The following is a 24,983-nucleotide window of genomic DNA, read 5'->3' on the forward strand; positions in this document are numbered from 1 at the left end:
CTGTCTTTTGTCATCAATGTAGATATTATTTATTTTGTGTGATTTCTATTTTTTATTATTTTCAGTTTTTATGTATTTTTTCATAATGTGTATTTTTATATTTGATGACATTTCATTTTTGTATCTGTCTGTCTCTAAACATAAATTTAAGTATTTATTTTTGTGATTTAAATTTTTTCTTTTTTATTCATGAATTTTATTTCATGCTAATGTATTTATTTTCAATATATTTTTTAGTTTTTACATCAGTTTTTTCATATGTACTTGAAAATTGTATTTATCTGTCTGTCTTTAGACATCAGTGTAATTATTATTTATTTTTTGCGATTTCTATTTTTCTTTTTTTATTCATAAATTGTATTTCATGCAAATTTATTTATTTTAAATATATTTTCAGTTTTTTACATCAGTGTTTTTACATTTCTCACATCAGTTTCATGACTTTATTTTATTTTATTTTATTTTATTTTATTTTATTTTATTTTATTTTATTTTATTTTATTTTATTTTATTTTATTTTATTTTATTTTATTTTATTTTATTTTATTTTATTTTATTTTATCCATTATTTTATTGCATTCATCCAATTATCCATCTATCTATCTGTTGCTCTGCACTTCCTTTTTGAATTGTGCAGGCATCTGCGCGGGTCAGTGGTGCATCTCATTATGTATCAGAGGCTCATTTCCATCCACATGGTTGACCCCCCCTCCCCCCAATCAACCCCAGGTGATGATAAAGCGCCACCTTCAAAATAGCCTCCTTTGATTTCCAAACCTGCCTGTCCTCTTTATCTGCCTCTCATGGCTCCCTCTCAGCTGATGGGGGAGCTTATTGTGGACAAATAGGCTTAGGCTTGTCGCTATAGCAACAGCGAATAGCACAGACACACACATGCAGACACACACACACACGAAGCCAGGGACATAAGCACATCTTCAATCTCCCGCTGGAGATGGTGGTGCCCCTGACCTACAGTGTTGGTGCAACAAGTAAAGGCCTTGGGAGGGGGGGGGGAGAGGAGGCTGCATGTGTTGCAGGGACATAATGGAGAGAGGACCAGCATCCCTCTGAAGAAGCCATCTCTTTTTTAAACATTTTTCCCCTGTTTTTTTAAAGTGCCAAGGACATAAAGAGGTAAGAAAGTGTATGCTACATGTATGATATATGTATGATATACCGTATGTACTGTATGATGGTATAAAAGTGACACTTACTATTATGTTGTTTAAATGGAATAGGAGGCATGCTTTGCTGATCACTGACTCACAGAATGAACGCAGTAACCTCACATTAAAGACAGGATACTTATAAAAGCACAAGCTGTGTGTGTGTGTGTGTATGTGTGTGTGTGTGTGGAAACAATATGGTGGTACTTTTTGATCATGAATCCATCCATCTGTGCGTCCATGTTTATGATGGTGGTTGCTAGGTTTCATTTTGCCTTTTAAAAAGACTCACCGTTTCTGCTTGGATTTTCTTTTTTTTCCTTTGGATTTTGTTGTTTATTTATTTATTTTGCTATTTTAGGTATGTTCTTGCGTGTTTCTTTTTGTGTTTTATTTTTGACGCCCCTATATTTGTGCTATATGTGACTTGAATCTATTTGTGGCAGTCGAATTTGCATAATTGGCCTCTAAATGTTTTTTAAATGAAATTATTATTATTATTTTTCATAACAACATACTGGGCTTTGTCTAAGTTGTTTTTGTCTGTTACATAAAGTTAGCATTTTTATCGTAAATTTATGACTTTATTTTCATAAATGTATGACTATATTGTCATAATAATGTAGGTTTTTTCCTCATAAATGTACAGCTTTATTCTTGTAGATTTACAACAATATTGTAATAATATGACAGGTTTTTTGTTGTAAATTTATGGCTTTATTCTCATTAATTTACATTATTGTCCAAATGTTGCAAGTTTTTTTTGAAAATACATTTCTGACTCACATAGTTCCTCATAAATTTATGACTTTGTTATCATAATATAAGAAACATTTTCTTGTAAATTATTGTATTTATTTATTGTTATAATGTAAAAATAGTAGATTTACAATTTCATTGTAAATTTACTTGATTATAAATTTGACTAATTAATATTACAAGTATTTTTCCTTGTAAATATACTACTGTATTTTCATAAATTTATGACTATATTGTCGTAATATTATGGGAATTTTCTCTTAAATTTAGGACTCTTAAGTTTACGACTTTATTGTCGTGATATTACAAGTTTTCTCCCAGACATTTGCAACTTTATTCTCTTAATTTCCGACTTTTTTTGTAAATTTAGAAAAAGTTTATTCTCTAAATCTCCAATTATTTTAATACTAATCATAACAGGCATTGCCCAAGACAGTTAAAAAAAAAAGGGTGGTGTGTGTGTATTAGTCTTTTTGAGGACCCATTATGAATAATTTTTTTTCATATCTTTCCCTCACTCTGGGACCGTAAAAGGAGTGCCTGGGGCCATGGCCTCCTGGTTCAGCTGGAGCGAGCCGTACCACCGCAGCCCCCGCAGGGACCCAGCCGACGTGGTCACCGACACGCTGATGGTGGAGTTCAGCTGGCAGTTGAAGGAGGCGGAGAGGCAGCAGAGAGAGAGGGAGAACGAGTACCGGCGCCTGAAAACCGGCGTGGACTACAGCTGGCTGGCCAACACGCCTCGTTCATCCTACAGCATCAGCACCGGGGAGAAGCTGGGCCTGGAGGACCTCTGCTCCAAGGTGCCACCATCTTGCTGTGGACTGGTCATACTCAAGTAAGAACACTTTTCCTCTAACATTGTCCACTTTATGTCTCATTTACAGTTACAGTAACAGTTAGTGGGCCGGGGTTTTCCTGTTGCAAAAATGAAAAGAATCCACAAAGCCAATGCGAGTACATTTGTAAATTGACCTAGAATAGATTGCATTTAACATCCTTTGTGCAAAAACTGTATCAAAGTGGCCACCACATGTATGTACGGTAGTTGATTGATTGATCTGATTATTTGAATTATTTTCTGGTTGACAGACAAATAGAAAATCATATGTGGTCTTCAAAAATGACACATGACCTTTGCAGTGTGTATTATTTTTATGGATAATTACAAAAATATTGTACATAATATATGAACAATAAAATATTTAATGGTAATTAATTACCTAATTATTAAATTATTAAAAATATTTAGAATTGTATAACATAATAAAAATATTGTAAATAATATATACACAATAAAACTGTCTTAAAATGTTAAAAATTAAATACAATTCCATTGGAGGATTATAATTGTATTAAACCATAAAGTTAAATAAATAGAACTGCCGTATATTAGTACTATAAACCATGTTTAAAGCAACATTCATTCATTTTCTACCGCTTATCCACACGAGGGTCGCAGGGGGTGCTAGAGCCTATCCCAGCTGTCTTCGGGCGAGAGGCAGGGTACATCCTGGACTGGTCGCCAGCCAATCACAGGGCACATATAGACAAACAACCATTCACACTCACATTCATACCTATGGACAATTTGGAGTCGCCAATTAACCTAGCATGTTTTTGGAATGTGGGAGGAAACCGGAGTACCCGGAGAAAACCCACGCATGCACGGGTAGAACATGCAAACTCCACACAGAGATGGCTGAGGGTGGAATTGAACCCTGGTCTCCTAGCTGTGAGGTCTGCACGCTAACCACTCGACCGCTGTGCCGCCCTGTTTAAAGCAACAGTAAGGAATAATTGTCTCTTGCGCTTGGGCTCCCCCATGAGTTCCCAAGCAGCATTGTTGATAAACTAACCAAAGACTGAATCCAAATGCTAATGCTAACCCAACATGAGAGGCGTCCCATATTGTCATCTACAGCAACAGTAATAGTAGACTCCAGGAAAGTCCTGGAACCTAAACAGTTGGGGGGTCTTCATCCGGATGCTTGGCTGTGCCCAGGTTCCGTGATGCCATCCGAGCCAGCGAGCCTGAGGTCCAGGAAGTGTCCGGCATCTTCCGCTCTGTCCTCCTGCAGGCTATGGACCAAATGAAGGAGGAACAGCAAGCCCAGCGACTCGCCCGACAGTGGAACAACAAACGTGCTATGAGCATGTCCCTGGTGAACTTCAGGTCCCGTATCAGGATCAACCCATTTGGCAGCGCTGCCGGCCTGGCGTCGCCCAACGGGGGCGGCTTGAGCGACCTCAAGACGGTATCGGAGGATGTGGAAAGATGCATGGAGAGGGAGGAGAGGGTGTGGAGCATGCCAGACTTCAGATACAAGGGGGCGAGTGGCAGTAAACTGGTCTGATGGGGACAGTGAGGAACAGTGAGGTGGTCTCTCCTGCTTATCTGCAACTTGGTCACTCTGCGCTACATGATCCAGGATGAAGCTCAACTTCATCTTCTTCAGTAGGACACCACCCCACTCAGGCATGTTGCATCTTGTACTTGCACACATATCCATATACAAAAAGTCATGCTTCATTCTGGTTTGAAATGTCTGTAACTAGGAATGCATGGTTGTAGATGACCACAATGTATCTCACTGCACTAGTTTTCCATGGCTGTGGACAATTCAACTTGCTTGCTAATGTTTTTTTTAATAGAAAAGGGTTTGATGGCGCTATCTGCAGGGGAAAAAAATAGTTGCCGCAAATATGAACCCAGCAGGGGGCCCTGTCTCATAAGTCAATGCATTCAACATTTTCCAGCAGGAAGACAACTTCACAAAACACAATGTTGTGTAAGGTTTTGTAAGAACAGTACTGTATACCGCATGCATGTCTTTGTTGCTTATTGTGTGCAACTGATTCTGAAATGTGTTTAATAACCGTGAGAGCCATACTATAAGCATTTCTAGGGCTTTTGGAACATAACTCCTGCGAACTGTATAATAACCTAATACAGTGGCACCTCGGTTAGCATGATTTTCAACAAACAAAAATATATGCCACAATTTTGCCTGCATTCTCCGGTCTTGTTATACTATTAATAAACTGCGTGAGTCTCTTTTCTTAATGTATATTTGTCAAATATCAAAAAACGTCCTTTCCTTGTTAGCATCCTATTAACTAGCTAAACAAATCGGCAACCGGAACCAGAAGTCAGCACGTCTATGCTGCTACAACAAGACAAAACAAGTTTTTATGATTTTCCACTTATAGTTTACATAGAACAACTCTAAATGTATATAAAATAAATGAGGGATTTACCTTCATTGAAGTTCCCAGACACAACGGCAGTGAGATCAACCACCATCTTCCTGTTTTACAGTCACGTCAAACGTCACGTCTTCAGTGAAGGTAAAAGTAACCTTTAATGTTCATTTAAATCATTTAAATTTATTTATATGCATTTTGATTGTATCCTCACAAGGGTCGCGGGGGTGCTGGAGCCTATCCCAGCTGTCTTCGGGTGGGGTACACCCTGGACTGGTCGCCAGCCAATGACAGGGCACCTATAGACAAACAACCATTCACACTCACATTTAAGTATAAAATTAATTAATTCATTCATTCATTTTCTACCGCTTTTCCTCACGAGGGTCGCGGGGGTGCTGGCCTATCCCAGCTGTCTTCGGGCGAGAGGCGGGGTACACCCTGGACTGGTCGCCAGCCAATCACAGGGCACATATAGACAAACAACCATTCACACTCACATTTAAATATAAAATTTTGAAGTTTAAATAAATGCCACTCTTTTGCAACCCTAATTGCAGATGCAAACGGTGAAAAGCATAACTAGTGTCGCTCCCTTGTGGTGAAATTGGTAAATTATGGTTTCTGTTTACAAACCCTTCCAAATAATGTATCCAACTGCAAATATGTCACAATTTAAAGAGATTTTTAGTTGCATTGCTTAAAAAAGGGGAGTTGTTTGAGCTTTTTAGTCAAGTGTCGTATGAACAAAATTCATGTTCTAGCAGTATTCTTTTTCCCATCATTTCCAAGATGAGTCAGCCTCTGCTTTTTCCTTCACAGCAAGCACAATAGCCACGCACATCACTCCCACATTCAAGGTCAGTCAGTAACACTAAAAGCTTCTGCATGTGTCCGTCTGCTGCAAAGAAGAAAAAGGTAATAAAACACTGCTGGATAAAGCCATGGAACATTTGATTTATTTTTTTGTCTCACAGCTCCATGAATGCATTCGATCAGTTCGAACAGTCATTATTCAAATGAATCCACCGATATATATACTACAGAGGGAATGCATGAATGTCACATTAGAAACTATTATAGAAAGGTACTTACTGACACAGCAGTGACACGTGGCAGGGACACTCACTAACCACTTCATTAGGTACATCTGAGCGTTTTATCTTTGCTGTGACATCATTTTGATTGGATTGTGCAGTTGTACCTATTGTAACGGCCAGCGAGTGCATATGGTCATAAGAAACAACATCTAATTTAGACAGGTTGGTCTGAATTCAGTCTTGCTATTACAGTATCAGCTCATTGTGCTGCACATTGTCCCTCTTTTGACAGAAATGTTTATTTACTCCGGGACAGTCCGTTTCCTGAGGTCGGCTGCTGTATCCACAGTGGAATCACAAGGTAGAGTTCAAGAATTCCAGAAGTTCGGCTCGATTTTTGTCCCGCTGGTATTGGAAAAAAAATCAAAAAACAAAACATATATGTACATCAGCCAGAGGATACAGCACTATCGTGTCTACAAAAATACCTGTTTATCTTTCTTTGACTTCTTTACTTTCATCTTGATCTTCTTTCCTGAAATCATGCTGTACTTGCCGCCTTTCTTCCTTTCCTTCAAGTACTGAGAGAGCGCACAAAAGGAGCTCGATCATCACATTTGGGTTTAAAAAGGTATGTGATCGAAATGAATGAAACGCATGTACAACCTTAGAGATCTGAACAGGCCCAGAATTGTCTTCCCCGCCTTTTGATTTCTTGTCCTTTTTACGTTTGTGTCGCTTCTCTTTCTTGCCCTTCTGCTGCAGATTTACAAAAATTGGACACATTTTTGCATGTGATATTACTAATTAATAAGCTAGCAACATAATATAGAAACATACTTTTTTGTGTTTGTCCTTTTTCCTTTTCTTAGACTGCTTTCTGGACTTACTGCGGGAGTCTGGTAAGAAAACAAGAGTGAATTATTATCAAATTGAGGATGAAAACATTTGAAAACAATACCATTTGCATGTCAACGTACCACTACTTCTGGAGCTACTCCGGCTGCGAATGGACGAATGTGATGAGCCAGTCGATGAGGAAGAAGATGACGAGGATGCTGAGGATGACGATGACGTGGAAGAGGAGGACGAGGAGGAGGATGATCTACTCCGGCTTCGTTTCCGCTTTTTCTTTTCTCTTCCTGCATAAACAGAATATTACTGATGCACGGCAAGAGTTGCACAAATCCTATTAAAACTACTTTAGTAATGAGGTTTGCATATGCACACAATAACATAGCAGCCTTGCCTCGGCTCTTGTCATCTGCCCTGGAACTGGACACTCTGCACTCTGGTTTTGTTGACTTGAAAAAAAGAACATTTTTATCATTCAGTCGACATTGTTTTTGCTAATGCTTATATTGTAAAATCTAATAGCTGCAGTGGGACATTTATCAATAAATCAAACAGGGAAAATGTGGTGATTACCCACCAAAACAGAATTGTGTTTAATTTCAGGTTGATACAGTGTTGACATATTAGAAGTTGCACACAAATAAACATAACATTGTCCTATTAGCAACCATCGCTCATAGTTGGCGGATTATGTATTCAATGTTGCTAAGCTAACACTAAATTGCATTCACGCAGAAAGCAATACTCATAATAGATGGCAAGTTACGACACTCACCATGGTAGTAGTTAATCACAAACACCTTGGCAACACAACAAAATATATCTACATTTATCCACACACTGATGCGCCGTAGGTTAGCTTTAGCTAACAACCCCGGTAGCCATTTTCTATCCCAGAATGCACCACGCTGGCTTCCTTCACAACACGGAAGTGCGTCGTTATTTGTTTAAAATGACAGCGCGCCAAACCAATGCGGAAGTACTCCGCCACCTGCCACTTTACATAAACCTGTAACTCATTATGCTACGCTAAATGTCGGTAATTGCTGTACGGAGAAGGTACGTATTTTATGACAAGTTGATACATTTATGTGTCACCATGGGAATGTAAATTAAATACGGATATGTTCTTTAAACAACTACAATTAGCTCCCACTCTTAAACACTGTACTGTGTATCTGCACGACAGAGGTCCCTTTTGTATAACCACATAAAGTATCATTCAGCAAATTCGGTATCTCAAAAGCTTTCCACCTCTCTTTTAGTTGAATTAACTACCCGGAGTATTAGGAAATGTTCTCAGTATAGTGCAGAAAAAGTGACGGTGATTCACAAAACGCACACATTTGGCAATAATGTAGAAAACATTTATTATGGCAGTAATAGTACAATTTGTATAAAAGACAATACCAAAAAATAATGCACATAAATGGCCAAAAACAAGAGATTAATTCTAAATGTTGTCAGTTTTATATTGCCCTGCACTCCATGTTGGAGCTTTGTGTAACAGTGTTGTATCGTAAATGTAGTGACAAAGAGAAATAACCTGCCTTAGAGTATGAATATTTTGCATATGACTTATTTTCCTGTGTGTAATTAATATGCTGTCATTTGTACCGGGTACTTTTTACACCACAGGGCTACCATCAAACTGACTATGTGAAATAGTATGTACATAAAAGAATACATTTCATGTAATTGAATCCAAATAATAATAAAATATAAGCCAAATAATCCAAATAATCCAAATAATAATAAGCCTCAGTGTACACAGACACACACAGGTTGGTTCATTACAGGAACATTGTTCTTCTAAAGGTAAGGGGTGAGGTAGCCCTTCCATTCCTGCTTTTCATCAATTTGTGTGGAAGAAGTACAATGTAATACTTGAAAGCTAAAATAGACACTCTACTAATACTGTATATAAAAGCATGCGTGTATGCTTGATAAAGTAAAGAAAGCTGTTTTACAGCATTGATTTATGAAAAAAAATCATATGTCCATTGCTAATTTCAGTGTAAAAAACCCAAACAAAAAAACTCATCCCTGTAGGCTGCTGATTAAATTCCAAAAAGTGTGTAGTTTTAAGGAAAGGCACTTTAAATTTCAATATATATTTTTTAATAGCCACTGACAATTGTTTATGTTGATGCTCTGCTTTGCCAACAAGCTACTTCAGACTGAATCAACAGCGCCTCTGCTGGTTGCAGTCAGGTGGTGCACTTCAGTTTGCCTCAGTTGCTTCAAGACACGATTAATCAGCAATTAATCGATTATTATGTATTTCTTTAAGAAAATTATGATGTCAAATTCAGTGAGTCCTACTGCTTTTCTCTGAACTGTGATGGAAAGCATTGTGCATTTTCCTAGTCCAGGTTTTAAACATCTGCTTTGTTCTTAGAGTGATCTGCATGAGCTAAGCTCTCCTCATTGTCCTCCTCCTCTGCAGGGACCTGGGATAGCAACAACAACAAAAATCACCATGGAGAAATCCAACAGTTCAACATGATATTAATTCAGGCACTACCTGGCTATGATGCAGCACGGGAGTTTAATCATAACAAATATCTCTTACGTCTACCGTCTATGAAATTGAGCAGGATTTCTTACCTCCCAGTAAATAGAGTCGTCGAAGCAGTTCTGGTCTGGAGGTTGTCCCCAGATAGGTAACTTCATTATTAATCCTTGAGCAAGGAAAGATATTTTTGGTCACCCTGGTCACAATCGACCAACCATACTGAACCACTTAAACATAGCTACCCTTGTGCAATAAAAGCACATCCAATATATATATTTTTATTAATATAGGCGGTGTACCAATAAAATGGCTGCTGAGTGTCACTTCTTCACCCACCTGTGATAGCCCCTCCAACCAGAGCAAACCCAAGGGATGAAGCCAAGGCAGCGGCTTGCATGGCGGCATTCCCTCTAAAAGGTGAGCAGAGCAGGTGTTTAGCAAAGTAAACACAGCAATATGTGAAATCTCTGACACTTACTCTTTTTTACCCAAAGCCACAGCCACAATACCGGCCAGGCCTCCCAGGATGCCCGGCATGCCATGCAGATTGTGTACACCGCAGGTATCCTGGATGCCCAGATTAGATGCCAGAATAGGCTGTAGAGAAAAGCAACTTCAATGTGAGTATGCACATTGGCTTGGTATGCAGGTGTTTTACTTCAACTCACAGTCAGGTACTTAAACCCTAGGGTGGAAACGATACCAGCCACTAATCCAATCAGCATCGCCCCGAATGGCCCAATGTTCATGTCGGCACATGTTCCTACAGCGACACCACCAGCCAGTGTGGCATTCTGAATGTGCACCTGTAGAATAAACAAGCGATGTCAGAACAGGTTTAAAACACATTTGAGGTTTGTTGTTGTAGGAAAGTTGTCTGACCATGTCTAGTTTTCCCTTGTGCTCCACCAGACTGGAGATAGCGTAAGCAGAGAGCACGCAGGCGGCCAGCGAGAGATAGGTATTGATGACTGCTGTGAGCTGGGTGAAGCCCGGTTCGGCAATGGCTGAGTTAAAACTAGGCCAGAACATCCAGAGGAACACGGTCCCTGTCAAGAAGAGGGGTCAGTGAAGTTACTTAATCACAAGTGGAAAGAAAGCTATTCGCTTCACAAACACTAGGTGGTATCCTTGAGCAACCAGTCCTCAGCACAGCCGCACAGACAACTGTGTCCACTAGATGGCATGAATGATCAGAAAGGAGGCAGGGGTAAAAGTTGGAGTCCAATGTAGGACAACCTGTGTCTTACCAATCATAGCAAACAGATCAGAGTGGTAGACGGAGCCGTCATTCTCGTGGCCGTTCCTCAGACCCGGCCGGTAAAGCATTCGAGCCACGGCCAAACCAAAATAAGCTCCGTAGGCGTGGATGATCATGGAGGCCCCAACGTCATTGGCCTGCAAAAAGACTACAGTTCATGCACTTTTCCACAACTATTTTTTCCATATGTTAGTTTAGGGTGCAATTCACCACGGACATCAATCTGCTACAAATTAGGAGACTTAAATAATTGCATTATTAGATTTGCATATGTTGATCAAACTTTAAATTGGATGCACTTAGAATGAAAAGCCATTCATTTCCATTTACTGCCTCGTGCATTGTCAAAGTGAACCTTCACTTTTTCGGTCTATATTTGCAATGATGTGTAAGGTGTGAATGTATTTCTCTAAATGATGTTTTTTTTTCCTGTGGTTTGATTCACCTCCATAACTGTTGCCACCAGGTGCTCGTTTATGGAGAAGATGCTGATCTCCAGGATGGTCATGATGAGCAGCTGAACAGGGCTGGTTTTACCCAGAACCGCTCCGAAGGAGATCAGGACTGTGGCTGTGCTGAAGTCTGCGTTGATGATTCTTCAAGGAGAGGTGAGAGGGTAAAACAACCACAGCATAAGAGTAGTTTGTGTAGGAATATTTTCAGAAACAAGTTCAACTGGGGAATATTGGAACATCGGTAAGAATTGATGATCAAAAAACCGAATTTGATCAAAATACAAATAATCAAATGTCGCACGAAGGTCACTACACTACAACTTGAGCAAATGCTGCAAGACTTCTGGATAACTCCCCCAAATGGAGGGTCTCTGCTATTTAATTTGCCTTTTGTTTGGCATTCTTATATTTTTTAGTATGAAGTCAAGGCTAGGAAATGGAATCTCAATTATTATACTGCAGGCGAGCTAGCAAGCAAGCTAACTAGGTAGCCTCTAATTTATTTATTTTAAAGAAGCCAAAAACCTACCACTTCCACATGGAATGGGAGGACAACCTTTTCCCGCTCTATCATGTGGGGCATGACATGGCTGACTTCATGACTTCATGCAGTGTTAAGGTAATGTAATGTCTAAAATGTTTACTGCCATCTAGTGACCAGAATGCTACACACCACTTGTATGCAATACGTTACGGCCTATAATAGACCATAGTCTACCATCAAACACCGATCATTTATGAATTAATTTCTGAAAAACGTGGGATTGCAACCCCAGATCCAATTGCAGTGGCTCTGGCCTTACTTGAAGATGTTGATCTTAATCTTGCCATCATCAAGATGCCAGATGCCCTGCATGAGGAGGCCCCACTGCAGGCCAAAGGCGGCCAGCAGTAAGTTGACGCCCACACTGCTGAAGCCGTATCTCTTCAGGAAAGTCATCAAGAAGCCAAAGCCGATGAAGATCATAACGTGGACATCCTGGAACACTGGGGACATGAGAGGGGGGCGTTAGTGATTTGTCACGCAAGACGCATTTTAGCCCGTAGATAACTCCATGGTGGTGGTCATATTGAATTAGGCGGAACACTTTATGTGATGTGGTCAATTCCAAACAGGCCGCGCGCTATTAATTTCCCTCTCACTCATTTGACCTGTGGAAATAATTCCACAGGGGCTGTTTTGTCAGCCGTGACCTGGTGACTTGAAAAGCAATTCAATCACACTTTCAGTGGGATTCTGGGAAAATGCTCTTTACAGTATGTGGAGCACATGATCCTAACAGGTTTAAGGGGAAGTGGGGGAGTTTGTTTTAGGAGTAAAGGATGGCGGTATAGGTACACGTCCGTGGGTGGTGTCCATAGGTGCGTCATCGGACAGGAAATGGTCTTAAGCTGATGTGATGAGCACCATCAATGGAAATGACATCAGACTAGAAAGACAATGGGTGTAATTTCCTCATAGCACAGCATTCTTAATGGTGTTCTAAACAGGAACCACCAGCTTTGTTTGATGATTGGTTTTTTCAATAGTGCCGCTCATTAGTCATAGTTTTAGAAACTCAGTTTTGAATTTTTTTGTGCAAATGACAAAGATGGAGACCTTATATTTCGTTATTCTTTGCTACCAAGTTATGGACTAAATCAGGTGTCTGAAGACTGGCCTGCAGATGGCACATTTTTAAAAGCAAAACTAAAACAAAAAAGGAAATAAGTAATTTTACAAGAATAGTCAAAATATTAGCTAAATAAAGTTATAATATTGATAATGTCATAATTTCCCAAAAAAGTATTAGGAGCATAAAGTTGAATTGAAGAATTTTTTTTTTCAAAGTTGTCATAATATGGATGCAACTTTTTCAACATTATAATTTTGTGATACTCATAGTATTATGAGAAAGACATTCATAAGAATGTAGTTGGGGGGGTGTTATGTAAGGAGACAGAGTTGATATTTTTTCCATTCTCTGTTTACAAAATGTAAAATATGAGAGTGACCCCCTCATCCTTTGATATTTCCCTCAGTGAAAGTTTGAACTCCCCAGGATTCTGTGCATGCAGCACTTTGTCTTTCAACGCCACTGCAGCTTTACAGATACCATGCCTTGCGTGAACCATGGTGGCATGACATTTTTTTTTAAGTACAAGTGTAAGGGTGTCACTTCTCCTGCCCTTTTGCGTAAAAAGCAATTGTTGCTAGACGTTGGATGTCTAATTATCTCATTCCGCTATGTGAATGTGAACACAGTAACAGTAAAATCTTGCTTTGCTGGGTTCTGTGGCGAATAAAATGCTGTTTTATCTTTCCCGTGTTCATCGAGAGTGGTTCCATTTGTCAGTTGAGTAATGCTGCCAAATATGTGAGGACGCTTTAAAAAAAACAGTTAAAATGCTAACATTTGCCTTACACCTGCAGTGATGCCTTGTAGATAACCTATTGACGCTTTGAAGTTCGCATTTGATGCCCCGTTTTGTGGTGACTAAAGAACATGGTTGTAAGCTACGCGCTGAATACGAGGAGATAAAGTTGGGACGCAGCCACAGCGTCTGGCATCACGCCCAGACGTTAGGTAACGCTCACACGGAGAGATTACCGTTTGGGGTGAAATGTGCATGTGAAGGAGCGATGCTTGAAATCGTTTTGCACCACAAAAATGTCATTCATGTTTTTTTATGTGCAAAGATGCTTCGGCTTGACACGGTATCCTGTGTGTGGATTATATTTCGTGGACACGCATATTGCAAAACATGTAAATGTACTTAAATCCTATGGCAACGACCCTTAACATCCCTTGAAGGTAACTTAGGACGACCCTCTCTGGTGGCTCACCTCACGTTTATTCTCTTAATGACATCGGTTACGGTCCACTGTGCAACCCACACTGGTTTTGACATGGTCATTATGTTTCTAGTTGTGTGACAATATAGCAAAAAGTGCAAATCTCTAAAAAAAAAAAAAAAAAAAATTATCTCTGTGGGTCACACCCGCCACACCCAACTGTGAGCGGACACTTCAGTGCAGCAGCAAACTGCAGGAGAGTTGCAGATGCATATTCTTTACTATATGCCACCCGACACTCCTCTGGAGGTTTTTTTTTTTATGAACAGGCGTGGATGGAGAGGAATATAACACCTGTGACTCCTGACACTCTCTTTCTGTTCAACGTGTGATTGGAAAAAACATGTTTTGCATTCGTAATTCCACCTGACAGAGTACAAACCTTGATATGAAGCTGATAATGAGTTATTGAAATGACTTCAAAGTTGCATTCATTGATTTAAGTCAACAGGAAGCCAAAATGCATAAAAGATTAGAATTATATTAGTGTATCACAAGACTCTTTATCATCGTATATTAAGATAACCATTCTGCTGCCTCGTAGTGAGGCATGTGGCGGCCAGTTCAACTCACATTTCGGTACCAAGTAGGGTTCCAATATAGAGCTAAAAGCATTATAATGGAGCAGAATCGATTAAAAAAAAAAAAAGTTTCTGCATGTCTTTGATTTCTGCAGTATTATAGACATCCCACTCAGCGCATCCTTTATCCAGCAGCACCAGTCACACTTACTGGGATAGAGCTCCATAGGCGGGTCGTGGTGGCCCGTGTTGTTGGAGTGCGAGTCGTGGCCGTGACCTTTGCCGTCATCGTAGACCACAAAGACTGCAAACAAGATGATGGTAATAATCTCCAAAGCCAAGGCCACGATGGGGAATTTCAGCCGCATGTTGGTGGCGTACGCCGGCATGCTGAGACGCTATAGTTATCTGTCTGTGGCACTTGCACACGCACATACACACACAGGAACGTGCAATGTGCACTCTCACACACACACACGCAGTAAGCCTCAATTTCTAACTGAGTGAAGGGAAAGAAGAAAGTGGCATCTGCTTTTAAACTGATGCGGGTTTTGTTGTGGCCAATGACAGAGCAGAAGTCTTGGGCCTGGATGATGAACACCCCCCTCTTTCTTTTTCAACCCCCCCTCGTGTACTTGGCCTTTCAGGGATGGGTTTCCTCTGTGGATGACTGAAGGGACAAAGCCAAACCCTCATTTAGTACACACTTTTCACCTTATTGAGCTTCTTAGGCACTCATTTTTCACTGTCACTGAGTTTGTTGACATATTTAAGAGGCAGCTTTGCATCGCACAAGTGTCACTTAGTTTGCTGTTCATGTTTTTGCTGACCATCCTGTAAAGACAATTTAGTTTTGACTCGTGTGTTTGCAGTTTCAGATTCATTGCACTGTTTAATGCAGCAACCAAACCAAACCATTTTTTGCGGCGTTGTCTCAGTATGGCAAATCTTGACACTATCTTCTTTTGCAGAAGTTCTCCAAATCTTTCAGGTTTGTAAGGGCATTTTTGTGCATTTTAAGTCTCGGCTGTTCCACACCAAAATTTTCATATCACCATCCTTCTGTTAAAGGGAAAGTCCTCTTCAGGTTTAGTTTTCTGACATCTAAGTGTTTTGGGCCTCATTGTATAATACTTTTTTGTGATTTTTCCGATATTACGGTAGGTGTGGAGCACTGAAAAAGACTCTATTGCTCACATCGTTGATGCAAACCACCATGTAACAAGGCAAGCAATCACTGCAAAGCATGTGAGTAAATAGTTTCACAGAGTGTTTTTTTTTTGTGTCATTTTGACCAGAATGCACACTGGGGCTCCAGTGTTGTTGTTTGACATCATTTCATATACGCCTGTGCTTCCTTTGCCACCAACCAGAAAGTATCCAGGCTCACAGCTCACAGTGGGCCATCAGGTTCTGCTCTGTAGCTCCCACAATGTGAAAATAGGAGTCCAAATTGGCCTTATTATTAGCCTTTTGGGCTGAGAGACCTTGTGAATGAGCGAGAGTAGTTAATCAATGCCAGCAACACATTTGTGTTTGTTTTGGAGCGTTTTTCTTAATGTTTGGGAAATGGCTTCCAAATGTTGAGAGATGTCATAAACTCCCATTACCCCATCAACTTACACTGCAGAGTTTTTGCTGTGATATTTGGCAGCGGCTGTATGTATTGTTTTGTTTCAAGACAAGTTTGAACAGCAGGATTTATGGCCCACTTAACACAGCCATTCATCCTTGACTGCAACAGTTATATGCTGCTTTAATCGGAGCTCACCCTATTAATAACTAAGTAAACACTCTCTTTTTGTATGTGGCTGACCCTTCAGGGCTTCCAATGTCATGTGGTGTTTTTTTACATACTGTGGGACCCCTATTCAATTTGAAGGAAAGACAGTTGCAGTGAGACCTCTAAAGCAGGGTTGTCCACACATTTACTGAAAATCAGGATGTGGGGGCAATTTTGATATTTTACATTTTGGGAAAAGGCTAAACTTTTGTATGTATTTTATGCCTAAACTATGCATTTGTGGGCACAAAAATGGCTATATTATAATATATATATAAATATATTCAGTTTCTTCTTCACTTAATGGACAAAGAAGCAAAAGGGACATGCAAAAGGAGTGGAAAATTAATTAATCAGGAAGCTGGAAAAATGTACATCTAACTTGGAAATGGCCACTATGTGTTGGATGGTGCTAAATGCTGACAACACGCTGATCACCGTGCATTGCCAGCTTGTTGACACCACGGTTTGCTGTCCTTCCAGCTGCTCAAACAGTCACGACCCTTTCAACTGCGGAGGCGGTGCTATTTCCCAAGAAGTACAACAGTCTGTTTCAGCAACTTTGAACTATACGTGCCATTTCGGAGACCTACAGCTTCAGAATAGAAACCAGACTTGAAACCAGAATGTGGTGTATGTGCGTGCGGTATGCCCCCCAACAGAAGGCTTTACATTGTTGATTAATGAAGAGACCAATCATGGCTTCTGGTTCTTATCGGGAACACACAGTATCTATACCAAGCCATCCTCCTAAGTGAGGAATGTGTTGTTGATCCCTCGAGGATCACCGCTTCACACGAACCTATGGGGCCCGTATCGAACAAGGAGGGCCCCCTAGTTATGCCTCTTCGGTAGTAGCAAGAACTTCATACTTTATGGTTAAGGGGGGAATCGATCTGCCTTCACTGCATTGAAGAACGTTTCTGTTTTTAATCGAGAAACAATTGTTCGAGGCCCACCTGATATGATGCTTGAAAACTCTGTTTGACCCATACATCTGGTTGGTATAAACCAAAGTCTTCATCCATCATCAGACTGATCTCGTACTCCGTCACCAGATGGACTAAAGATCATATGTCCTCCTGTATGTTGCGTAATGGCACGTGGGGATTGGAGACAAAAGGATGTGGCGCGTTTACGGTCGGAATTTGGAGCAAGCAGCGATAAATAACTTCATGACTCTTGGAATGAAGAGATTGGAGTCTGATAAAAAGTATTTAGGGGTCTGTACTCTAACATGATGGTGTGTTTTAAATCTAAATATTGAACCACTAAATTATGTGTCATAAAACTACCACTTCATAAGTCATTAAAGCGACTTCATGAAAGGGCGACTAAACACAGAAGCTAAGCCAATGACAGAATGTTGAAGCTATGACAGTAAATCATCATTACATGGTGTCTCTATTCTTGAACACTTTCGACCATATTCGGGGAGAGAGTAAGAGGTGATCTCATAAAAGCATATGTGATAACCATAGTAATTTGAAAGGTCACTACCACCCATCTCTGAAATGTCACCTCAAAGGTCATAGGGGCCAGCTTGGATCAAAGTGCAGCATTCCACCCCATTGAATCAGGCCTGTAAAAGAAAACTCAAAGTGTTGTCTCTTGTGTCACATTTGTATATTTGACATTTTGATAGAGATGGTCTGGTCCGCACAAAACGGGACAATTCACCTTTTGCACTGTACCTGTCCAGGTTGGCAAAGAAAAACCCTCCCCTCTGACATAATGTCCGTGAGGGTCAGATGAAAACACTATCGGCATTAAGCGACAGAATATAGGACTGAGTATGTCTCGGAGGGTATAGTTATGTGCCATCTCCTGCTCCTGACGTCACGGTGCGGTGTACCTGTTTTTGATATTTCACTAATAACACAACGCTTGTATAACTTAGTACATAGTACAAGATGCTGACCTGCATTGATTTGGGTTTAGCATCTTTAATGTGCACATCAAAGTGGCCCGCCACATTCTTAAATTTTTATGTATTTACTGTAAATTACTATTTTGTAGTATTAATATAATAGAGAGAATGAGACATACTGAAACTGTACTACTGTTGCACCCCTACTGGTTGTTGTCAAAACTGTCCAATTTGGTGCTAACAACATAAAAGTACAACTTTCAGGCCTGCAAGACTTTTGAAATATTGTTTTGTATCATGGGGGTGTGAACTGGATTGCAAAACGCAGAGGATGACAGCATAAATGACACTACTCCTTTCCTTTTCAACGTTCACTCCACGCCACCCCCCCAACCCCCTTCACGAACATACAGTACACCAGCCCTTGTTTCCTGCGCCGGGAGCTTAGGGGAACAGTTGCCCATCCTGATAAGCGAGGTCGGAGCACAGAGGAAAGCCTCCGCTGGCAGCTAATCAGCGTGTTAGCTGCTTGTAATCAAGAACAATCCCAAGCTCTCATCGTGTTGTTGTCGTCCATCATCTAAACAATGTAAAAGTCTATCAAAATATTTGTTTTTATTGGTCATTTTGGCTGTCATCATGTTCTGTATAAAAACGGTGTATTGTTTTATACTCTTTGAACATGGTTACTTGTTAAATAGAGACATCCGACAGCATTGAATGCAGCATAAGAGGAATACCATCCCCATGCTTTCGTACCGCTGCCCGCTTTGAACCTTCAAAGCTTCGCGCGGGACTCCAGATGCAGTCGGACTTAGAATGTTTAAAATGTGTGTGGGGGAGATTGAGTGGCTTGAGCTGTAGCGTTGCACCAAAACATACGTCAAACATACTGACAAGAGGGACATGCCTAAAATATGAACACTGTGTGAGCAAAACCACATGTGCCAAAACATGATACAAAGAAATGGCAGCTATGTGTGTACACTTGACGCTTTCAAACTGTGAAGAATTTTACAGTTCTTATTCTGTCAGGGGTGCTTACGATTCTTCAGCCTGCAAGTTACTTTTAAATATGACCAAGTCCCAAAGATCTACTTCCTACACGGCTGGTTCAACAGTCATTCTTCACCGTTTTCGTCTTCCATGTCAGAATTGAACAGCCTCACAAGTCCTTTATCACACACTTTGTCGAGTTGTTGTCTCTCTCTCTTTTGTTCCTGCTCTCAGTGCCACTTTCTCTCCAGTCAGCTTGTCATCACATACTTTTTTGAACACTGTTGGTGATTTTTTTTTTTTTTAAACATGCTAGGTTAATTGGTGACTCCAAATTGTCCATAGGTATGAATGTGAGTGTGAATGGTTGTTTGTCTATATGTGCCCTGTGATTGGCTGGCGACCAGTCCAAGGTGTACCCTGCCTTTTGCCTGAAGACAGCTGGGATAGGCTCCAGCACCCCCCGCGACCCTCGTGAGGAAAAAGCGGTAGAAAATGAATGAATGAATGCTAGGTTAATTGGTGACTCCAAATTGTCCATAGGTATGAATGTGAGTGTGAATTGTTTGTCTATATGTGCCCTGTGATTGGCTGGCGACCAGTCCAGGGTGTACCCCGCCTTTCGCCCCAAGACAGCTGGGATAGGCTCCAGCACCCCCACGACCCTCGTGAGGAAAAGCGGTAGAAAATGAATGAATGATAAAAAAACAGTAGAAGCGTATACTATACACTATATATGTATATACTATACACTGGAATTGAAAGGCTTTGAAATATGTTTTGTGAGACCAGTCCTGGAACTTTTCTGACGTACCTTGTACTGTTCAATTTAGATCATTTATAAAAAACAGATTATTTCTATTTCAGTGAATTTGTCAGGGGAAAAATACTGTAGTTTTGAAATGAAATTGTGTCCAACCTTTGAAGTTGGGCTGAACCGTGCTTTGATTAGAATTACGTAACACCTTGATTACAACGGCTCGTTCCTGCCTGTTTTGTCTACAAATCCACTTCAGCGCTTGCTTACTGTTTGCGGCAGTGTGTGTTGTGGAAGGGATGGGGTGGGCGGGGATTGCAGAGGTCTTAATGTCCAGCAACGTGGGACTTCTTCTGTTTGCCCACGCACCCTGATAAGTAGTTGCTTGACTTTCTAGTTTCCTCAATTAGGAAGATAAAACAAGCGAGCTCTGGTCTCAGGCCATTGCAAGTCCGAAATGTACGATAAGATCTTTTCGTCTTTTGCTGACATTTCTTTCTCTGCGCCCGAAGTGACAAAATACAACTTGAGCGAGGGTAGTTGACATGTTGTAGTGAGATTGAAATGTCATCTGCAAATGGCATTTTGATCACTTTTGAATGTCGCATTAACTGCAGAGCATTTAAAGGACACCTGTTGGTGCCCCTCCCCCACCCCCCCGAATACTTCCTCTGCAGTCTGTCCTGACATTTAGCACAGAGATTCCTCGTCGCAGTAATTGCTTTATCTTGCGTAGGATTCTTTAAACCCCTAATTGAGCCCCCCCCTCGCCACACCCTTTCCTCGTTTGGCTCCATGTGGCAATCAACCTGCCGTGTTATCACTTGCATTCTATTAAAAACGCAAACGATTGGGTCCCAACCCAAGACTTCCCATAGAAATAGGAAAATGAAGTGGAGGGTTGTAGGGGGGAGAAAAAAAACATCCTGACTTAAATAGCGGTGGGGGTGGGGGGGCTTTCAATGCACAGGATACAGAGGGATTGGTGGTTTGAGGCATGTCGGCAAAGTAAAAAAGGGAGGGAGAAACTGATTTGTCACGCAAGCATCCAAGGGGAGAAGTCTTGTATGGTATACATGGTATGATTAATGGCTCTTGTCAAACATACACTATGTAAAACACTACAAAGCTTCAACTCTTTGATAAGATCTTTATTCATGCAATGTTTCTATTTCAATCATATTTGGATGACTACTGTTTAAATTGACACTGAAGTAAACCTTGCATAATTTAGATCTCCCCATATGGGAAAACAAAATGCTTTTTCATGCTTTTCTCATGACATGGAGCCAAATAGGTGATCCATATATATATTTTGACAGTCATGGCTGATTTCAAACTCAGTCATTCTACACAAACGAGTTCACATGGTGGTAATAGTTTTTCTCAGAGGGATTGAGTTTCAATGTGAGCAAATCGCATGCAGACGTGCTTCACTTTTTTTCTTTCATCACACACTATTCAATTGCATTGCCAAAGCTTTGGAAAATGTCCATTAAAAAGTAGTTACAAGGCGGGCAGGGTTTCCTTGTTGGCTTTGGGTAACCTCAGTTGTATTGTGAGTATTTATTTTATCAGGAATTTAAAGGGAACTGCTCTTGGACCAAATATTAAATGTGAATCTGTACACACGTACAGTATCTGAACTTGGAAATGACATTTCAGTACGTTTCAACAGACTGGAGTTGATGTTTCCGTTAATGATATACCTTAATGGAACAAATTATTAGACCACCTTTCTTCCATTTCTTGTCCATTTTAATGCCTGACACAACCAATATCGGGGTGCACCCCTACTGAGAATACAATGACGTAGATGAATGAGAACATTCACAGGCATACTCCACCTACTTATTTTCTCACGTCACATATATATATGCTAGCAAGCAAGGAATGCATCTGAAATAATCAACCCTGAAGGATTGACCCTCTCATGACCAGGTCACTTTGGAGTGAAGCTTATAAATTTGGTCCCTACATGTGCATGACACCAGCTAATGGCTAACAGATACACCAGGATGAGAAGAAGGAATGTGCCCCCCCCCTCCATACCATTACTAGTACAGTACGAGCACCACGTCCAACCATCCCCTTTGAGTAGATGGTCCGTGTCAGATTACCGTGCAACAGCAGATAAGCAGATGCAGAGAAGACCAGTGGGCTTTCTTTGTTATTAGAGTCAAGAGTTGTAAATATGAACTATCCAGTCAAGTGCAGTGAGTACATGGGAAAAGAAGCACGCATCACATGCAGTATTTATATGCTGTCCCGTGAGTGATAAATGTGCACTTCTTGATGTTTTCCCAGCCATCATTTCACATGTGAAATGTTTAAAGTTAATAATGTGACAAAGAGAGAGGAGGAAGAAAAAGCATTTTTACACAGTCCCATTCCAAAAACATGCATGCTAGGTTCATTGGCGACTCCAAATTGTCCATGGGTATGAATGTGAGTTTGAATGGTGGTTTGTCTTGCGATTGGTTGGCGACCCTAGTGAGGATATACGGCATAGAAAAAAGATGGATGAAATGGTGGTGTGTATGATGATGGTCTTCCTGTTTCAAATGTAAGTGTTACATGCAGTAAATAAATAAAACTGACAATATTTTGTGCAGGGCGACACAGCGGTCGAGTGGTTAGCGCGCAGACCTCACAGCTAGGAGACCAGGGTTCAATTCCACCCTCAGCCATCTCTGTGTGGAGTTTGCATGTTCTCCCCGTGCATGTGTAGGTTTTCTCCGGGTACTCCGGTTTCCTCCCACATTCCAAAAACATGCTAGGTTAATTAGCGACTCCAAATTGTCCATAGGTATGAATGTGAGTGTGAATGGTTGTTTGTCTATATGTGCAGGGTGTACCCCGCCTCTCGCCCGAAGACAGCTGGGATAGGCTCCAGCACCCCTGCAACCCTTGTGAGGATAAGCGGTAGAAAATGAATGAATGAATGAATATTTTGTGCAATGAGATAAATCTTTCCTGAAACATTTTCATAATTTTTGGACTTCACATGTATTTGACTGTATATTATAGTTACATTAATAGCAAAGTCGGTTGCTCATGCTCAGTACCGTTCAAAAGGTTGGACTCAGTCACTCATGCAATTGAATGAGAAGGTGTCCAAAGTTTTCACACACACATTCATTTTCTATGCCGCTTTATCACATCTTTATCACTGTGTACAGTGAGAAGAGTCATGTTGGTATATTTTAACATGAAACTTTTTATTGCCTCCCATTCGTCTCATAAATGGTCCATTCAGAGGTAGCGTGCTGGTATGTTCCACTGTAGATCACGTCTTTAATGGGAGCAGTGGCTGTCAAAAATCCGACATGTGACTCTAATTTTGATTCCTGCTTTAACTATCCATGTAAGAAAATCTATTAAGACTCTGCATTCCTTGGCTTTTTAACCTTTTGGCTGCATCTTGATTAGACACTTTTAAATTGTGTTTTGCCATACATTGTGTTTGGGATACACCCACTTTAACCATTTCCTGTGCTTATTGCCTTGGGCCCCCTTTCTGTGCTTTTGTTTGTTTAAAAATGTACATTTGTAGTTTGGCGTTCAGAAACAACACAGACAGACTGGCTGATGGCTGACATGAAGCAGGCCTTGTTTTTTAAGCCCAGCATGCCGGGGGAGCTCCGTCACTGGCGAGTGGTCGGACTCAAAAGTCATGACGTTTTTCTCACCAAACAATAACATGGCAGGAACTGTAGGAAGCACGGCGCACACATAGGGCCCATACGGCGTCTGTTGTGTGATTGTCAGGACAATATAAGGAAGTAGTCTACTTTACATATAGATTAGAAAATAAGACCTCTGACGTCTTTATCAATGAACTTGATCTGTCAATGCTTCTGCGCGTGACAGAGCTGTTGTGTTTGCGTAAGGGCTTTTGCCTCACACTTGTGTGTGATGAAAGCTTAAGAGGCGAGCCGTGGACCTTTTTTAAGCAAATGTTGTTGAGGAAGGAAGCTGCACGCCCGTCACCATCGACTTTCATCAGAGGTGCCTTTTTTTTTGCCACTTGTCTGTTACAGGATGGCAAGACATGCCGAGATGCTGGTTAGTCTCCGAGACAGCAACACCTATGGTGCTTTGGGCAATTGATTTTGCGTAATGTTGCAGTCCAGGGCAAACAAACTAGTTTGTTTCATGTATGAAAATTGCTGGGGCGGCACGGCGGTCGAGTGGTTAGCGCGCAGACCTCGCAGCTAGGAGACCAGGGTTCAATTCCACCCTCTGCCATCTCTGTGTGGAGTTTGCATGTTCTCCCCGTGCATGCGTGGGTTTTCTCCGTACTCCGGTTTCCTCCCACATTCCAAAAACATGCTAGGTTAATTGGCCACTCCAAAATTGTCCATAGGTATGAATGTGAGTGTGAATGGTTGTTTGTCTATAGTATGTGTCCTGTGATTGGCTGGCGACCAGTCCAGGGTGTACCCCGCCTCTCGCCCAAAGACAGTTGGGATAGGCTCCAGCACCCCCGCGACCCTTGTGAGGATAAGCAGTAGAAAATGAATGAATGAAAACTGCTGGCAAAATTTTTGTGACAATGTGCAACAAAAACTGTACTCACAAGTTAGCACCCATCAAATAGAGTTTTTTTCCTCACTACCCGACATCCTGTTCCTGATCCATAGCGAGATAACGCATCAGACTAAATGAACATGTCTTCAGTCTGGACACACTGATGGAACAGATCTACAGCTGCCCGTCTTCCTGTCCCTTTTTCCTCCTTTGTCAGATAGTTAAACTCATATTTAACCTCAGATATTTCAACTAAAGTGGTGGCCTGTGACTTTTGCAGAGTACTGGAGATGACCAAAAAGACAATGGGAAACACAAACATGAGACACTGGCACCAACAGTTGTAGCGTATTGCTGGCAGCGATAAGGCCCACAGGATGGCACGAGTAGCCTTATCACGCTCCACCAAGCTGGAGGACGTCC

At 40.9% G+C, this 24,983-nt stretch overlaps 3 protein-coding genes and 1 long non-coding RNA gene across 5 annotated transcripts; 2 read left to right on the plus strand and 2 right to left on the minus strand.

Moving 5' to 3' along the window:
• Positions 1 to 725: 725 nt before the first annotated feature.
• rd3 (retinal degeneration 3, GUCY2D regulator) lies at positions 726 to 4,985 on the plus strand. Its single transcript, XM_058057626.2, has 3 exons — positions 726 to 1,137; positions 2,463 to 2,766; positions 3,934 to 4,985. The coding sequence occupies exons 2-3, from the start codon at positions 2,477 to 2,479 to the stop codon at positions 4,283 to 4,285; spliced, it is 642 nt and encodes a 213-aa protein (XP_057913609.2). The 5' UTR covers positions 726 to 1,137; positions 2,463 to 2,476; the 3' UTR covers positions 4,286 to 4,985.
• Positions 4,986 to 6,080: 1,095 nt separating this feature from the next.
• Positions 6,081 to 7,938, minus strand: LOC131107518 (uncharacterized). 2 transcript variants are annotated; one of them, XM_078798788.1, is made up of 7 exons: positions 7,806 to 7,938; positions 7,425 to 7,479; positions 7,156 to 7,317; positions 7,016 to 7,074; positions 6,842 to 6,931; positions 6,664 to 6,756; positions 6,081 to 6,580 (listed from the first exon to the last, which is right to left on the minus strand). In XM_078798788.1, the coding sequence occupies exons 1-7, from the start codon at positions 7,806 to 7,808 to the stop codon at positions 6,530 to 6,532; spliced, it is 513 nt and encodes a 170-aa protein (XP_078654914.1). In that variant the 5' UTR covers positions 7,809 to 7,938; the 3' UTR covers positions 6,081 to 6,529. The 2 variants fall into 2 exon arrangements, with proteins under 2 accessions (XP_078654914.1, XP_057913611.2); XM_058057628.2 differs by having other exon boundaries at positions 6,842 to 6,934.
• An 839-nt stretch (positions 7,939 to 8,777) lies between these two features.
• On the minus strand, positions 8,778 to 15,139 carry rhag (Rh associated glycoprotein). The gene is made up of 10 exons (XM_058057435.2): positions 14,833 to 15,139; positions 12,068 to 12,251; positions 11,255 to 11,405; positions 10,799 to 10,946; positions 10,431 to 10,597; positions 10,217 to 10,354; positions 10,027 to 10,145; positions 9,885 to 9,958; positions 9,641 to 9,714; positions 8,778 to 9,483 (listed from the first exon to the last, which is right to left on the minus strand). Exons 1-10 carry the CDS (start codon positions 15,008 to 15,010, stop codon positions 9,409 to 9,411), a joined length of 1,308 nt encoding a protein of 435 aa, XP_057913418.1. The 5' UTR covers positions 15,011 to 15,139; the 3' UTR covers positions 8,778 to 9,408.
• Positions 10,033 to 13,393, plus strand: LOC131107423 (uncharacterized). Its single transcript, XR_013630321.1, has 3 exons — positions 10,033 to 10,168; positions 11,276 to 11,417; positions 13,287 to 13,393. It is a non-coding gene; the product is annotated as an uncharacterized LOC131107423 (long non-coding RNA).
• Positions 15,140 to 24,983: the final 9,844 nt, after the last annotated feature.

Source organism: Doryrhamphus excisus, linkage group LG19 (assembly GCF_037039965.1).
Source record: "Doryrhamphus excisus strain RoL-2023G ecotype Guam linkage group LG19, RoL_Dexc_Guam_v1.1, whole genome shotgun sequence".
NCBI classification, from domain to species: domain Eukaryota; kingdom Metazoa; phylum Chordata; class Actinopteri; order Syngnathiformes; family Syngnathidae; genus Doryrhamphus; species Doryrhamphus excisus.

Bases quoted from the DNA above. Each gene is read 5' to 3' on its own strand.
- rhag (XM_058057435.2), bottom strand. From the start codon at position 15,010: ATGCCGGCGTACGCCACCAACATGCGGCTGAAATTCCCCATCGTGGCC. The intron at 10,598-10,798 runs GTAAGACACAGG...TCTTCTTGACAG, and splicing joins TGATCTGTTTGCTATGATTG to GGACCGTGTTCCTCTGGATG. The intron at 9,715-9,884 runs GTGGGTGAAGAA...TCCTTGCTCAAG, and splicing joins GGTTGGAGGGGCTATCACAG to GATTAATAATGAAGTTACCT.
- rd3 (XM_058057626.2), top strand. From the start codon at position 2,477: ATGGCCTCCTGGTTCAGCTGGAGCGAGCCGTACCACCGCAGCCCCCGC. The intron at 2,767-3,933 runs GTAAGAACACTT...GGCTGTGCCCAG, and splicing joins TGTGGACTGGTCATACTCAA to GTTCCGTGATGCCATCCGAG.
- LOC131107518 (XM_058057628.2), bottom strand. The intron at 6,757-6,841 runs GTTGTACATGCG...GCGCTCTCTCAG, and splicing joins GGCCTGTTCAGATCTCTAAG to TACTTGAAGGAAAGGAAGAA. The intron at 6,581-6,663 runs GTATTTTTGTAG...TTCCAATACCAG, and splicing joins AGTCAAAGAAAGATAAACAG to CGGGACAAAAATCGAGCCGA.